General features: G+C 49.0%; 2 protein-coding genes across 2 annotated transcripts in view; both read right to left on the bottom strand.

The window, feature by feature from the left end:
• Positions 1-10983: 10983 nt before the first annotated feature.
• uts1 (urotensin 1) lies at positions 10984-11971 on the bottom strand. Its single transcript, XM_079753244.1, has 2 exons — positions 11924-11971; positions 10984-11579 (listed from the first exon to the last, which is right to left on the bottom strand). The coding sequence occupies exon 2, from the start codon at positions 11563-11565 to the stop codon at positions 11086-11088; it is 480 nt and encodes a 159-aa protein (XP_079609370.1). The 5' UTR covers positions 11566-11579; positions 11924-11971; the 3' UTR covers positions 10984-11085.
• Positions 11972-17123: 5152 nt separating this feature from the next.
• The window catches only part of mpv17 (mitochondrial inner membrane protein MPV17), a 31392-nt gene continuing 30837 nt past the window's right edge, over positions 17124-17678 (bottom strand). The window contains exon 8 of the mRNA XM_079753551.1: positions 17124-17615. Within this exon, the coding sequence (XP_079609677.1) occupies positions 17546-17615 (70 nt within the window). The 3' untranslated portion in view covers positions 17124-17545. The remainder of the gene's footprint in view (positions 17616-17678) is intronic.

Below are 17678 nucleotides of genomic sequence, written 5' to 3'. Positions count from 1 at the left end.
CTCAGACCTTCCAGCGACTAATGGACTCGGCGCTCAGGGAGATGCCATTCGTTTTCGTGTATTTGGATGACATCCTGGTCGCCAGTTACTCCGAAAAGGAGCACCAGGGACACCTACGCGACCTCTTCATGAGGCTCGACCAACACGGAATGATCATCAACCCGGCGAAGTGCCTGTTCGGGTTGTCCTCCATCCACTTCCTGGGGCATCTCATCAACAAAGATGGGGCCGCCCCTCTCGTCGAAAGTAGAGACGATTTCTGATTTCCCCCACCCGCACACAGCTCGGACGCTTCGGGAATTCCTAGGGATGGTGAAGTTTTACCACCGGTTCATCCGCCAGGCGGCTCACGTCATGCGCCCGCTGTACGAGGCCCTCAAGGACAAGTCCCCCGGCCAGGCTGTCGACTGGACGGCGGATTGGGAGAATGCGTTCGAGGCCACGAAGACCGCCTTTGGCCAAGTCGCCATGTTGGCCCATCCGTCGCATAATGCCCCCATCGCCATCGCCACCGACTACGATGTCGGTGCGGTGCACAAGCAATGGGTCGATGGTGCCACATTGTGGCACCAAACATTTGAGCCTTTTTCAGTCGCCAGTTGACCCCCAGGGACCGCAAATACAGCGCGTTCGACAGGGAACTCCTTGGACTCTGGCTGGCAATCCGCGACTTCCGGTTCCTCCTGGAAGGCTGAGAGTCTGTGGCTTTCCAAGGTGGCGGAACCGTGGTCCGCCCACCAGCAGTGCCAACTTTCGTACATTTCCGAGTACACCATTGGCATCCGATACATCGCTGGCAAGTCCAACGTAGTCGCAGACTGCCTCTCCAGAACAGTCATCGGAGCCGTCCAACTGAGCCTGGATTACGTCCGTATGAGTGGGGACCAGGCCTCCGACCACGGAGTCCAGACCCTAAGGAATTCGGATACCGGTTTGCCCCTGGAGGAGGTCGCGGTTGGCAGACGTGAAGCTATGGTGCGACGTCTCCACAGGCCAACCTCGACCGCTGGTCCCGGTGACCTGGCGCCGGCCCGTTTTTTAGGCGTTGCATGGCCTTTCCCACCCCAGCAAGAAGTCGTCGGTAAAATTGGTTTCCCAGAAGTTTGTGTGGCAGGGGCTTATAAGGGACGTTGGTGCTTGGGTAAGCTCATGCGTTGACTGTCAACGGTCCAAGATGCACCGCCATATTAAGGCCCCCTTTGGAGAGTTTACTATTCCCGAGAGGAGGTTCGACCACGTCAACGTCGACCTGGTTGGACCGCTTCCCTCCTCTCATGGGTTTACCTAGCTCTTCACCATGGTCGACAGGACGACCCACTGGCCTGAAGCGGTTCCCCTCTCCTTGAGGTCAGCTTCCGACGTGGCGCACGCGTTCATCGGCACGTGGGTCGCATGCTTTGGGACTCCTTCAGACCTTTCCTCAGACCGGGGCTCGTAGTTAACCTCGGAACTTTGGAACGCAGTGGCTAAGGGGTTGGGGGTTTACACCGTTCCATGAAGGCGGCCCTACGAGCCAGCTTGAAGGACGGCGACTGGGTGGATAGGCTGCCATGGGTAATGCTCGGCCTCAGGTGCGCCTCTAAGGAGGACCTGCAGTCCTAATCAACGGAGCTGGTCTATGGGCAGGCCCTACGAGTGCCAGGGGATTTTATTCCTGACGCCTCGGTTCCCTGGTCGGCGGCCAGACAACGTTCCTCCCTCGTGAAAACAGCCAAGGTTTTCGCACCCTTTCCCATGTCGCAACACGGCACCCCCGCTTTCCGAACGCCCCCCGATCTGCGCGCGGTGGACTATGTTTTCATTCGCCACGATGCCCACCGTGGTCCCCTACGCCCTCCTTATGATGACCCGTTCAGGGCTATACGCCACGGCAACAAGTGCCTAGTGGTAGACGTCGGGGGTAGACCTGAGACTGTTTCCTTGGATAGGATTAAGCCAGCTAACGTGGACGTTTCCAGACCGATGGAGGTGGCACAACCCCCGCGTCGGGGCCGTCCACCTGCGCCGCACCCCCCGCTAACCGTTGAGACTCCCTCGACCTCGTTGACCCCCGGGACCTCAGAGTTGGTGGACGGCATCAACCAGCCTGCTGCTTCCTCCGCCTTGACCCCTGTCATCCGCACACGCCGGGGTTGGGTCGTCGCCCCTTCCCGTCACAAGGACTTTGACTATGGGTGAATTCTGGGGGGGCTTGTGTGGTGATTAACATAATTCACCCACAGAACTATGGGTGGGGGGGGCGTGTTTAGCACGGACACTTTAGGCAGACGGAACGATCGTCTCAGTTCAGTCCTCATTGGCTTTCGAACGTGCTGGTTTAAGTGGTGTTTAATAAAAACTCAGTTCTAGATACTCCGCCTCCGACTCCCGTCTCTCGGCACTACAATATATGATTAAATTTTTGTGAAAGTTCCGATGTTTGTGAACCTTAAAAACGACAAAAAAAATAAATTAAATAGAACTAAGCTGGAGATGGGTACATGTGAGCAATGTAGCAAACAATATTTTAATGTTTAATCGTTTTGGCTTGTTTTTGTAGTAACCAGTGTCTTGCATTTTGAATATTAACAAAAATGCACAACATAAGTGGTGTCGGGTGGTGGCCAATAGGTGACACTCTTCCCTCTGGCCTTGGCATCAATCCCGATGCCCCAGTGCAGTGACGGGGACACAGTGCTTTGGAAGGCACCATCCTTCGGAGGAGACGTAAAACCGAGGTCCTGACTCACTGAGGTCATAAAAGATCCCAGGGCACCAGGGCCGGCGATCGGCATAGGCTATTCAACATTAAATAGCCTAGGGCACCGAAACAACCAGCGCCGGCCCTGCAGGGCACTTATCGCAAAGAGTAGGGGTTTCCCCGGTGTCCTGGCCCAACCAGGCTTATTCAATATGGCCCCCTAATCAGCCTCCTGTATAATTGGTGCCTCATTAATTCCCTCACTCTCCACCTCAAGCTGGTGTGTGGTGAGCGTTCTGGTGCCGATTGGCTGCCGTGCATCACCCAAGTGGGTGCTACACACTGGTGGTGGTTAGTGAGGTCCCCCCTTCACTGTAAAGCTTTTTTTAGCGTCTAGAAAAGCGCTATATAAATTCAATGAATTATTATTATTATCATTATGTAATCGGAAAGTTACAGGCTGGATCTATGTGCAGAAAATGAGCAAGCTAATAATTCCGGCGAGTTTTGTCTAAAAGAAAATAGCTCTTATTGAACCCTATACGATCACATGTTTGTTTACGTAGAATGTATGTTTGTTGAATCAGAATGTATGGAAAATGATTATAATAGTATTGTAATGTGAATATGTATGTTGTATCTATCTAGAAAAAACAGCAGCACTCTTTCTCTCCAGTCCATCAGAGCCAATGGCCATATCCCCCTCCCTTGCCACAGAACCACATACAGATTCCCCCTCCTCTATCACAGTACCAGAGGCCGTTGGGTGATGAACATTATTTTTATCGGATGTGGTGGCCTTCATGTGAAGCCTGAAAACATCAAGATGATTGCTCTCTTTGAAATCCTAGCATGCCAGAACCAGAAGGGCAAGGGAAGACCATTCACTAAACACACTGCTCAGATTTAGATGCCAACACCTGCTGACTTGAGGCCCAATCACCGATGATCTGAGGATCTGCAGGCAGCTTTGGTGACCTCGGTAGTTTTGGCACACCCAGACTTCACTCACCCATTTGTGTTGTGCAGCGATGCCTCCCTGTATGGGTTGGGAGCGGTTCTGTCAGGTTCAGGAGGGTGATTGTGAAGCCCGACCCGTGGCTTTCGCCAGTAAATACCTTTCACAAACTCAGAAGAAGTAGAGCTCAGAATTCAAGATCCACCGCCTTTAATTCCTTGCATTCATTTGGTCTGTGTGTGCAATTTTAGGCCATTGGCTTAAGGGCCCTGTATATGGACAGATAATAATCCCCTCAAAAACATCATGACAAAATAAGTAAATTGGCAACATATGTATTTGATACCAATATGTATTTCATATGTATGTATATTCTGAGAATTTGCACGTATAGTAGCATACATCAGACGGGGTAATCATTATTTTATTAGTTTAATGCCCTCAATCATATAAACGTTGTCAATATGAGTACAACGGACCAAACTCTATAATTGCGGCCATAATGGGTGGCCTGGCTGTCACCCGTGGGCCACGGTAACTTGGCCTGGGACACACACACACACACACACACACACATACACACACACACACACACACACTAAGGGAAGACACATCCCGTTGCTAGGATACTGTTCGTTTTTTGGAGTTACCGTTTGGAGTTACCGTTAGTTATACCGTTAGTTATACCGTTCTGAATGTGTACAGTTAGCTGGTTGAATAGACTCTGGATTAGACATTACCTCCGCCTCGTTTCTGAGAAGGCTACATTGGTGTCAGAAGTAAACAACAATTAAAAAAGAGCATCTCGCCGGTTAGCCAGCTGCGGTGTCATGGAAGACTTCGGTGGGCGAGAGTGAAGAGGGAGCTGAGAGACAGAGGGTAAGAAGGAGCATACGGGTGGTCAGAAGACATGGCCAGGGAGTTCATGAGGACCTCGCGAGGGGCAAAGCGTCGTCTGAGGGAGTCTGCTGTGAGGTCGCTGTTCGAGGCTCAAGATGTAAACAAACATGGTGGCACCAATCACCCTCATGTAAACAAACATGGCGGCGCCCATCACCCTCATGTAAACAAACATGGCGGTGCCAATCACCCCGTAGCTGTCACAGTGGTAAACACGCTTAAGTTCTACGGCAGGGGGGACTGGGAGGCTTTCCATGCCCAATTTGAACTATTAGCCCAGCCCATGGTCGATGGAGGCTAAAGCGCTGCAGCTGGCTTCATGCCTAACGGACGATGCCCTGTCCTGCCTTCTACTGCCTAGCCCGGAGGGTAGACATATCTATGGGGCTTTAGTGGGGGCTCTTTAGAGCGGGTTTGGACAGTGTTGACAGCCTGGGCTTCTGCAAAATGAACTGAGCAATCGGTGCAGGAAGCCTGGGGAACGTTGCGTTCATTGGCCAACAACATGGCGTATGCTCACATGGACCAAGGTGTAAAGAGCGAGCTGGCACGGGACCAGTTCATTAGAGCCTTATTCCCCACTGAACTACGTGTCCAGGTACAGCTGCAGCATCCACAGACTTTGCAGGTGGCCTTTGAGATGGCGGTAGAGAGGGAGATAGTGTGCCATGGGGCTACTAAGGTCTCCCAAAAGGAGAGCTCAGCTGCTGTAAGGGCTTCGGTGGGGGTCCCCTCAGAGGCGGAGAAGCCGGCATGGGTGGCTGAAGTGACTGTTCTGCTAAGGGCTGTGTCACTGCAGGGTCCCAGGGTCTGCTGGGGGTGTGGTCAGCCAGGGCATGTGGTAAGGGAGTGCCCCAATTCACCCAGGGCTCAGGGAAACGGCTCAGGGACTGCACAGAGGGGGCTGTGCAGACCCCAGCTCCACCTCCAACCCCATCCCTTACCCCAATGCTACTTTTTCAAGCTGCACTATTAACAGCAGGGGCCCAGCAGCACAGATGGGGAAGCCAGGCTCCACTTCCCCAAGAAGCAGATGACAACACGTCTGGGGCCTGTTGTGGTGGTGGGGTGTACCTTTGTTGGGGACTCGTGTTATGTCCCTGTCAAAGTGGAGGGGGTGCTGTGCTCTTTTGTGTGTGAATTTGGTAAGGCCAGATGTGGTGCCAGGCTGGACTCAGTTTGAGCCCACCACTGTGCAGCTGCGCACAGTCATGGGCGAGCTGGCACCCCTTAAAAGCAAAGGCATTTTAACTGTGACTGTGGGAGAGAGGTCTGTGCGTCATCTGGTGTGGATAGCTGCTGTACAGGACCCGTGTATCCTGGGGTTGGACTTTTTGATGGCTACGGGCTATCAGCTGGATTTCGAGAAGGGCATGGTGAGCTACCAGGGGGTCACTATGGCCCCCAGTTAAAACCCCCGCCATGCCTCCTGTCCGTCTTATCCCACCAAAAGTACGTACCGCAGAGACTGCTTTCAGCAATCCCCCCTCTTTGTTCCATCCCCCTGTGACACCTCCCCGGCATGATCTTTTCCCTGCCACCTTCAGCACGGGTCCCTTCACCATCAAGGGCCACTCAACCCCGGCCCTGCTATACCAGACGGGGGATGAGGGGACTCTGTCTGCAGTGAGGGAGGTATGGAGGAAGAAGTGTGACAGTCTGGACCCCCAGCAGCAGGGACAGTTGTGGCAGATGCTGCTGTAGTTCCAAGGCAGTTTTGCCATGAGTGAGGAGGAGATGGGGAGGACCCATCTAGTCCAGCATGACATTGACACAGGGAGCGCACGGCCCATCTAGTGTCGTCCTCGCCGCCTTCCTCTGACTCGTCGCCAGGCATGTGGCCAAGCTGTGTGGAACATGCTGCAGGCAGATATCATCGAGCCCTCCGACAGCCCCTGGGCAGCAGCAGTCGTCATGGTCCCCAAGAAAACTGGTGGCTGGCGGCTCAGCTCAGACTACAGACCGGAGAATGGGATGACCAGGAAAGAAGATTCTATCCCCTGCCATGCATCGACATGTCCCTGGAGTTGGTCTCGGGGTCCTCCTGGTTCTCCTCCTTGGATCTTTGCAGTGGATATTATCAGGTACCTCTTTCCCCAGAGGCCAGGCCCAAGACAGCCTTCTGCACCAGACAGGGGCTGTGGCAGCCCTTCCACATTTGCGAGGTTAATAAACAAGGTACTTTCTAGTATTCCCCGAGAGCAGTGCCTGGTGTATCTCGATGACATCCTGGTGCATGGCAGCTCCTTCGAGGCTGCCTTGGGGTCCATGTGGCAGGTGCTGGAGAGGAGCTGCAGGCCTGAAGCTTCACCCCAAGAAATGCCACTTCATGCAGAGGGAAGTATCCTTCTTGGGCACAGGGTGGGGGCTGAGGGCATCGGCACCATGGAGGAGAAGGTGCTGTCACAGACTGGCCCACCCCCACCAACCAGAAGCAGCTGAAGAGCTTCCTAGGCCTGGCCTCGTACAACAGGAGGTTTGTACAGGGTTTCTCTGGCACGGCTGCCCCTCTGTATCAACTGCTACAGAAAGATCGGGACTTTGTGTGGACTGAGCAGTGTCAGGGGGCTTTCAGCAGCCTTCAGCGTGCCCTGAGTGAGGCCCCGGTGCTCTCCTCAGCCAACCCTACCTTGCCCTTCATCCTTGACATAGACACTAGTGGTGTGGGTGTGGGAGGGGTGCTTTCTCCGGTGGGGCCGGAGGGGGAGAGAGTGTTGGCCTACTTCAGTCGGGGGTTCAACAGGGTTGAGCGTCGCTACTGTGTTACCTGCAGGGAGCTCTTGGCTGTGGTGCTGTCAATAAGGCACTTCAAGTACTACCTGTGTGGCCTGCCCTTCACCTAAGGACTGACCACTCTGCTCTTCAATAGCTCATGACTTTCAGGGAACCAGAGGGGCAGGTCGCGAGGTGGATGGAGGAGCTCAAGGCTTGGGCACGCCACAGCAATGCAGACGCCCTCTCACGCCACCCGTGTGCCACCAGCGGGTGCCGTTACTGTGAGCGGAGGGAGACCCGTGAGTGAGAGCTGCTTGAAGAGGAGGAGGAGGAGGACTGTGCTGAAGTGCGACAGGTAGAGGTGTTCCTCTGCCAGGAGCTGCAGGCAGTGGATGTGGTGGTATGGAGACAGCAGCAGGAGCAGGAAACTGACGTACAGCCTGTACTGCTGTGGGTGGAGGTACAGCAGCGACCACCGCGGGAAGAGGTGGCCGTGCTTTCAACGACGATCAAGGGGCTGTGGTCTAAGTTTGGGGCCCTACGTCTGCATGAGGGTGTGCTGCAGCGGGCGTTGAAGGAGCCAGCCGCGGGTGAGGGGCAGTGGCAGGTAGTGGTCCCCAAGGGCCTGCGGGAGGCGCTGCTTCAGGCCATGCATGGAGCAGCAGGGTCTGGGCATTTTGGAGTCACCGCCGCCGCCAGAGATTCTACTGGGGTCAGTTCAGGAGGGACATTGAGGACTTTTGCCGCCGCTGTAACCCCTGTAACCCCTGTACAGGGAGTGCCAGAGAGCATACACAGGGACAGTGGACATACACAGTGGAGGAACTTCGAGTCCCGGTTGTTTGCCACAATGTGTGAGCGGCTGGGCATACACAAGACACACACCACTCCCTTGCGGCCCCAGAGAGACGGCTTGTTGGAGAGATTCCGTCGCACCTTGGGCCAGCAGCTGGTCATCCTCACCTCTCGGCACCAGCGAGTCTGGGACACCCATATACCCAGGTGCTCCTGGGTGTGTCGCTCTGCGTTCCAGGAGTCCACAGCATGCACGCCTGTCCTTCTCATGCTGGGGAGAGAACTCTGCACCCCAACAGAGTTGGCGTTTGGTCGGCCGCCTGATTCCCTGGCCGTTCCCCCGGGTTCCGAGTACGCCAGGAGGCTTCAGGACCGCCTCGAGTCAGCCCACGCTCTTGCCCGAGAGCAGCAGCAGAGTGCCGGTGTGAGGTAAAAGCGTAACTACGATGGGAGGACCCAGGGAAGGATGAAGAGCTGGAGAGAGTGGTAGAAAATAACTGCGTTCTATCACTTCAACTAAGAGAGCAAAAGAAATCGAGGGGTCTGGAGCAAGTATGACAAAAAAGACTTTATCGTTAAAAAAGACAACAACAAAGCCGAGTAGTTTGCAAAGCACTGCCGGTCAACAGATCCCGGCCTCTTTTTTATCCTCACGTACAACGCTGTTTCTTGTGAGGTGTCCGCCCACGGCCCCCCATGGCCGATCAATCATATATTCCTTTCCACGAGTGGCCGGCGACACTAATCTTAACCCCTGGCGTGGGGTCAGTACACTTTGACCCCATAGCCTCCGGTATTGTGTTGGCTTCTCAGCTCTAAGCTCTGAGAAGCCAACTCAGCTCTGATCCCAGACTCCCTGGCAGGAAGCTCCCTGGGGGAAGCTGGCCGCATTGCTAGGATGCTGTTTATGTTTTATGTTTGGGTCTCGCGGAGTGAGATACATTGTTGGTTTTATGAGGTTACCGTTTGGACTGACAGTTAGTTATACCGTTAGTTATACCGTTCTGAATGTGTACATGCCGTGTTCTTTCAGAAAAGGGTCGTCGAATCAGGATCGCTTTTAACTCACTTCATTTGGTAAAGTTTCGGTATGGTTGCTATGAAAATAAAGGAGGGGAATTGTGTAGTATATGCACGCTAGGAGGTATGCTTAGCTGGTTACCTAGGGGATGAGCTACCTGTAGGGCCTGTCCTGGGTCTCTGTTAGATACTGGGTAGGCGTGGCCTCTATGAGGTATAATGTGCTCTGATTGGTGAGTGCCCGCCTTCGGCTTCCTCATATGTATGATGGTGCATCCATCTTGTGGCTATGTGCAGTTATTACAGCTTATATGCTTGGTGCTGCTCCCTTGTGGCTACGTGTGGATATTGAAGTTTATATGCTTATTTGCGTCACATACAGTTTGCTGGTTGAATAAACCCTGGATTAGACAATTGCCTCCATCACGTTTCTGAGAACGCTACACAACGCAGTAATGCCGAAACTAGCGTAATATTGCATATTATAAAATTAATGGCAGCCATATTTGGTTTATAGCAAAAGCAGTGTCCATAGCAACCACCATAGCAATGATAAAAATCGTAGAATAATAAACAAATTCTAGCAAGACCGAAAATAATTTCCGTAATGACCTACAAACTAAACGTCATATACAATCACTGAACGATTATTATGAAGATAAAATACAAATTACTCGCTAGAAACGATATCAAAATCCATTTTAATGCCAAATCTATATTAATATGCTCAACTTGCAGAAACACCTTTAATATATTTTAGTACTCATACATTATGCATTCTATGAATGCTATATTGATAATCTATAGGCCTATTCATTAAGTATGCATTCTTTATTTGCTATATAGATGATATATAGGACAAGGAAACACTATTTTACCATGTTAGTGTTTTATTACAAAAAATGAATGGTGAGAGCTTGTTGAGGTCAACTACTAAAGTTGCGTTGCGTCCAACAATACGATAAATGATAAAAACATGCATTTTTGTTATGTTTTTCTTGAAAGCTAAGCATGCTGCAGAAGGAACAGGCTACAGACAATAGTGAGCTCTTTAAAATCAATAATCAATTAAAGGCGGAAAAATTAAGTTAAGACAAGGAAAAAATGAATTAAAATAGTAGCCTGCCTTCCTTTCACTTCCTTCCAACTTTTCCCTTAAAAACAATGTCCCAGTTACAACCAACAGAAAACTAGTGGTCCAAGTTGATAAACAGAATAACACATTGGGTCTGGAACAACATCTGCCATGATTATGATGTTCAAATTAACATGTAAACAGCGTTGGGTTCATTCTCGGCAGACTTAAGACTGTTCAATCAATCTAGTTCAAGATTAAACAAGCCTCCTTGAACAATTCATGTTTCAATAAATCCTACAAATTGACCCACATACCACATCATGCATTCTCACCAACCTATCTGCAACACTGTGGTGAATTTAAGCAGGTTAGAACATGTATGACCAGTACAGTACGGTACTGACAGTATACACTCCCTCAAAAGGTCTTTATTTGAAGTATATCTTGATCAAATAAAGCATACTTTTTATCCTAATATTTGAATATTGAAGTGCTGGAGAAGTTCTGTTTAAAATATTCTGTGAGATTTAATCCTTTTCAAATCTTTACTTATTGTCATTCTTAAATCTAAATATTCTTTCAAGAATGTACTTGTCCCAGAACACTAAGTATCTTATCCTTCTCATGATCCGTTAGACTTCGTGAGACTTCAGCTGAGTTTGAAGAGGACACTGGAACCAGTAAGGAGTTACTCTGAGCACTGGTTACCCCTAGGTCCAGGATCTGAGAGGCGCTCAATGGTGAGTCTGCGCTGTTCGTTTCCATGCATCTAAAACCCTTTTCTAAGCATAGTTTGTAAAACCGAAACTGCTTATGCGTGAATGTAGGCTGAAGGCAGATATAGGCCTACTCAACGATGGCAAAATAAATAAAAATAACTTAAAAGAACATATTGATAGTATAGCTTGATATTGTTTCTCCCCATGTGCACCGGGTCTGTCACTTCCCCACCTCATCTAAGAAGTGTCGGTTCATCTCCGCCTGCTCCTTCTCCCTCTCCACCCTCGCCATGTGGATCATGTGTCTGAGCATGTGGAAGGTGAGGTCGATGGAGATCGGCGGCTCCTCGCTCCTCTTGGACAGCCCCCCCAGGTCATCCACACGGTTCTCCTCGTGCTCGCCCTCCATCCCGGGCGCGTGCAGCTCTGTCTCCAAGGTCGCCACAGCACGCGCCAGGTGAAAGAGGGCTGTAGCGTCCATCTGCGCTGCTACCGAGAGCTCCTCGTCGTCGGACCCCAGGGGAAGACCGACGCCCGGACTGGTCCTCTGGATGACGCGCAGCAGCGTGTCGCCGATGAGGTCCGAGACGGCGCTGAGGAGCGCCTCATCCCGGGCGGGGAGCGTCCGGACGGCGGAGGGGCGGCCGTGGGAGGCCAGCAGGACAGATGCGAGGAGCAGGATGAACGGGACGGGCTTCATGGTGACCAGACGTCCTGAAACGCACCATGGTTAACATCATATATCTCAGTTTGATGTGCACATTTAATATGTACAAACAAACCCAGTGCTCCATGAAGCGCGATGAAGCGCGGAACATGTCGTGGTCTGACATGATTTACGAAATAGTTACAAGTCTGAAAAATCATTTCCTTAAGGAACCAGATCTCTCCGATCATGGAGTCGTTTGTTTTATTATGTTTTTTAAGCGCGCAAAGTGAAGCGTGAGGTGAATGAAGAACCGGTCACCTGCAATTCTCTGTAAAAGAAATACATACAATTAAATACACTGAGGAAAACGCCAAAGTGAAAAATAAAGCGCAGTCTGTAGCCTATATACCTTGCACAGTAAGCCCCAGTAATCCGCTCTGTGGCCCCTGGTGAAGCAGCCCGTCCGGAGTCCCTCGGAGTGACGGTGGGAGGACCCCCGTACACCTTATATATGTCCAGCACTGGTCTGTTGACGTCAGTAAAGGGCTGAGGGGCAACAGACAGGCAGATGTCTGAAAGGACAGTGTGTTCAGTGAAGGCTGAGGACAACGCCTTTACAATGATGATTAGTTGAGTGCTGCATGCAGCGCTGAACTATTGTTCTTCTTAGGCTTTATTCTTTCTTTATTCTTCTCTGCAAACTTTGGGACCCTACCCCTTCCACAATTGTTCACCTAGACTAAGACTCCATTCCAATTTTAAAATGTTGAGATTATCTTTGAAAAAAAATCGTATTGCTTAAATAGCCTATTCTAAACGATTATTTAGGCCTATTACAATGGAAGTCAATTGCCCTTCCCATTCTCTGACCCTTATGGTGTGTTCCAGATGCCTCGCACACCACCCGAACGAGTTGCAAGTGGAGAAATCTCCCAGCTTTCTTGCGGGATTCCACGGAGGAACGACCCCTTTTGGTCGGTCCCACTCGGAATCCTGAGAGTATATCAAGTTCAGTGAGGCTGACCGTACGACTCGACAACAAAGCTGTGCCCGGAAAGAGATTTATTTTCTTGCATTGTATTTGTACCACGGTGGTCATTTTAATGTCGATTTTAAATGGTAGTAGCAAATTGCTTAAATTTGCTTAAAAATTTGCTACTTTATTCCAGTCACCAAATTTTGCATTGCACCATCGTGCTGTGCGTGCAATACAATGTTAAGTTGTGTTGTTTGTTTTTGAGCTGGATTGCTAAAGAGGCTAATGTAGATAGCAATTACAATGACTTGCCAATGACATGACACAATCACAAAGACAAACGGGAACGCTATAAGTGCTACATGCCAGGAAATTACGACAGAAGAGCAACTTGTGCGGTAGGTGTACGAGGCATCTGGAATACACACCATTAAAGTACTTCAGACTTCGTAACTTGATACATTTTAACCGTTAACCTTCATTCAAACATTTGACAAATCAATACACATATTCAATGACAGATTAACGATGTCATTTACAGTTCTTTCAGAATCAGTTTAACAGTTTTATTTCATACCTGCATCGTATATTTTCATTTGTCTCATTGACTTCCGTTCAGGCTAGAGCGTGAGGACGTTCTACATGACGCTCTAGCCAAAAGTGGCAAAAATCACAAAAGCTAACCTGTGCAGAAGTGGCAGGGACACAATGTCAACCTTAAACCGTTACGTTATTCCTTGTTACACTGGCGCTAAAAATAGTTATCGATTGGAAATATGATTGTTTTATATCGGGTGTTTGTGTGTGTGTAACCTCATTTATATGGCTAGAGGCTAGGTGCTCTACATATGCGGTTTACACCCGGTAGAAGCTAAATGCTAATAACAATGCTTAAACAATCCATTTAACGTCATGCTATCTACAAAAACGATATACGGCGATATGGACCAAAAGTCATATCTCGATATTTTCAAGCAGAATGTCGATATAAGATATATATTTGTTGTTGACCCAATAATAGCACGTTTCCACCGGAGGGTGCGGGTCGGTTCAGTCCGCAAAGGTGGGGCACAGGTTGCGTTTCCACCGTGAAAAGTGGACGTGATCCGGACCGGGCCGTATTACTCCTCCGTTGGGGTACTGAGACGCCTGAGCGGGTGCCGGCAAGTTCGAGCTAACAGGCCGTCCGTTGATTGGTCGACGGAATCGCCCTTCCGTGCGACAGGGGGATAATAAAAAGCAAACACATTATCCTCGAGGTATTTCTGGACAACGGCGAAAGCTTTGTTTATTGAAGAAAATTTCCCGTAAAAGTTGTCCGTCCTTCTTGGACGTCCTACATTATTGATCTTTGTTCATTGTGTCGCGTTCTTCTTTTTCCTTGGGTTTATTAGCAGGCTACACTGTGTCAGGCTGCTATGAGGTCATGATGCTAACGTAGCTGCCGTGGCTATCGCCATCCGGTTTAAACCCCCGCCTAGCATAAGTGTACTTTCGGCGGTGGAAACGCGAGCCGTAACTGTGAATGGCCGTAACCGCCATTCACTACTCCGCCAAGCCGCACCCACCGGTGGAAATGTGCCAATAGTTGCCGTTGTCGCGCTCCAACTCGTCGTTCTACTTCGGGGGCCCCGCTGTGCTTTCATTTCCCGCTGCTTAAGTTGCTGTGCTCGTTAACCTGCCTTGCTGATTGCAAACTCAATCCTCAATTTAGGTGTAGGCCAGGGACGGCCAGGGTAGATAAACATTTTAGAATTAGTCAGTCAAAAACAGTCGGAGCAAGATGTGGCAAATGCGTTTGGAGAGTTAAGCAGAGCAGAGTCCTGCACCGGTCTTATTCTGCAAACCCGTACCCGCAAGTTTCTCAACTTTTGACGTAGGCCCTGGAGCCGAATGGACGGACGGACTCACAATGCATTTGCTTATTCACACTACATGCGTCCGTCGACGGATGACGAGGGCATGTCTGACATATGGGGGACTAGTCTTTGTGGACGCATGCTGCAGCCAATCAAATTGCTTCCCACTACAAAGCCGATGTGTGGATATAAATACAAAAGATGACACAAACAACAGGTGGCTAAAAACAATCCTTTCATTCCACATTTCTTTAAAAAATATATAACGGCCTGATTTTTCCTGCTTCTTCCTGCTTGTTATTGCAAAATGGATCAGGGAAACGCGTGGAGTGCATTTGCATAACCGCGATCTGATTGGCCGACGGATCCTGCGCTGCCTGAAAAGTTGAACATTACTCAACTTTTTGACACGGGCCACGGAGCCGAATGGACGGACGGACCCACAATGCATTTCGCGAGCGCCCAATGCAAAATCAATGTGATCCGTCGACGGACGGAGGTAGTGTGAACTGAGCATGGATGGTGAGGATAAATCTGCCAATCTGAGCAATATTGGGAAATGAACGACCGTGCTCTCCCCACCACGATAACTCACCAAAAGAGTCATCTTTAGGTGTTTTGTAATTAATGAAAGCAGCAACTTCGTCCAGATACTGCGGAGCCTCATCACTGGAATCCTCTACGTCCAAAAGTGCACTCCGCTGACACTCAAGCTCGCTTCTTGGCCGGGGCCACTGCTCAGGCACTGCTCTCATCATCTTGAAATGTAGGTATATGTATCACTAATAATGATTTTTTTATTTGCACGTGAGGCCTTGAAAATTGCAATCGCAAAACCCGCGACCGACCCGCGCTGTTCAGGCGTCCGACCCGACCCTCACCCCTGCCCGTACATTATTTCCCCCCCGTTTCATTCAAATTGTTCGGGTCAACCGTCCGGTACCCAAACCCGTGCAGGACTGAAGCAGAGTGAGGAAATGGCAGGCGGCAGGCGCGGCTCAGAAAGGCTTTCTGGAGCAAATGCGCTGTAATTTCAACGCAAATGAACTATATCGATGTTGACGATAGCGTGTCGTTACATATCTCGTTATATTATTGATAGATAAAAATATTGATATATCTCAAATATCGATATACCGCCCAGCCCTAACTCAAAGGAGTCCAACTGTATAAGCCTCGTCATTCTACTAGATGTGAAGGACAATAATATACTTTTCCAAGTTGCTAACACACACACACACACACACACACACACACACACACAATCAGAACAGCTCAGCTATTCTATATTTTTATCTCAAATGTGTTCAAACTTGATCACATTAGCTATTTGTTCGTCTTCACTTTATTTGTTTCCACAATGGTGAGCATGTTTTCTCCATTTACTCTGTTCAAATCCCTTCACTTGATTTAAGCCATTTTACATTTCTTTACATCTTAAACTATGTGTCTTTAACATAACATATTTTGCACTCCTCACATTTTCTCCAGGATATGCATTTTCTAGTTTATATCAAGTTTTCCTAATTACAACCTATTTAATAACCTGGTTATGTTTGAGAGATTAACGAGTCAGGCAATGGCGGATGAATGTGTAATTTAAGCAGTTGAATTCTATCAACACGCTAGTTATCATGAAAGATTGTAGTCTGCAAACTAATTTCTTCTATGCCTTATTTAGACCGCATGATATCCAAGCAAACATCAGAACCTCATTAGACCACACATTTGAAGCGCTAACACCCGTCCTGAATAGTGTCTTCTTCTACAGAGTGGTCAACACAACAGCATAGTTTTATTGGTTTGAGATAAGTCGGACCCTACGAGCATGGCCTCTGCCCAGGCCAAGACAGACTGAGGTTTACCTGGGTCAATTAGAACCTGTTAGCGTGGCTGATGTACCACTCTGTCCATTACCAATATAAACAGAATATTTACCTGTTCTTCGTGACCACCTGCAGAGTGCCAGCTCCTGACCTCTCCATCGACCTCACCTTCCACCATCGTGTCTCTGAATAAACCACGTGTTGAACATTTACCTCTCCGAGTTGTACTAAGCCAAAGAACAACAATGCCAAAAATGATTAAATTACGTTTCAAGTCCTTCAATTTTGCTGAGCTTGTCCTCCGTCTAGCAGTAGGATAAAGGTCTGCGTTCAGTGGCATGCACCTGCTGTCCTCTCCTCCTGCTAATCATCTCAGCGGATCGCTTTAAAAGAAGGGGATCACAGTTCTTTGTGTTGGTAAATTAAAAAACGCTTTCTTTATTTCACCCAAAGCTAATGTTAAGCATCTATCCAAGCCTTTAGTTTGCCAAAGGACAATAATGTTGGAGCACCATTTAAGTGTGTCCAGCACGAAGTGCTGGCGTATGCCTGGAAACAGGAGAGACCTGGATGTGAAAAGAAAGCATTTTCCAACTTCCATGTGAAGATGACTGTCCCAGATGAGCTAGGCTATTCTGGCACATCTTCAATGGATTCATCAGTCACAGTTGCCTTATATAGCTTTGGTTTGTTTGTGTGGGAAACAAGTTTTTATAAAATGGTTAATTTGGTTGACAGCCATGCATGGTATTCCCCCAACAACCCCAGCGCCTCTATCACCATCATTCTGATAGAAATAAGAGTACACAACCCCAACCCCTATATCACAATCATCATCTGATAGAAATAAGACTACACAACCCTACTATCACCATCATCATCTGATAGAAATAAGACTACACAACCCCAATATCACCATCATCATCTGATAGAAATAAGACTACACAACCCAAGCCCAATACGATTATGCAATGCATGCCAAAGAATTTCACATCCTCAATATTTAAGCCCTTTATTATTAAATTGTGTTTTTAAGTAAGTTAGGTTGCAATCACAAGGACCTATGATAGCATATGATAAAGGTTTTATTCAATGTATGTGTTATGTATTTTTCCCGGTGTTAATGATTTGTGTGTTGCCGGAGTGGTGGCAAATCTAATTAGCATGGAGAACAAACTTTCACACTAGTGCAATGCAAGGTTGACTTTCAAGTGTGAATTTGTCACTTTGGGCGGAACATTCCCCCGCAACCTTTACAAAATGACTCAATCACAACATGTCAAGAGTTTCAGGACTGGAATAGAAAAATAGCAAGTTAACAATATATCACAGCACACATCCCACGACATCACTAGTAATGCTGACGGTCTTCAGATTTGATTGGCTTTCCAGGAGAGGTAGGAGTTCCAAGAGACGGCTACAACCTGCACAACAGCCAGCCTGCAAAACAATGAGGGGTGGATTAAATGAGAACCAGAGTCATGGGTGTGGCAGATCAAGCTC

This window comes from Pollachius pollachius (genome assembly GCF_949987615.1).
Source record: "Pollachius pollachius genome assembly, chromosome: 16".
NCBI lineage: Eukaryota > Metazoa > Chordata > Actinopteri > Gadiformes > Gadidae > Pollachius > Pollachius pollachius.
This window is presented reverse-complemented; position numbering and strand designations above follow the sequence as displayed.

What these genes read in the sequence shown, in the direction of transcription:
- uts1 (XM_079753244.1), bottom strand. Translation starts at nt 11,565, where the DNA reads ATGAAGCCCGTCCCGTTCATCCTGCTCCTCGCATCTGTCCTGCTGGCC.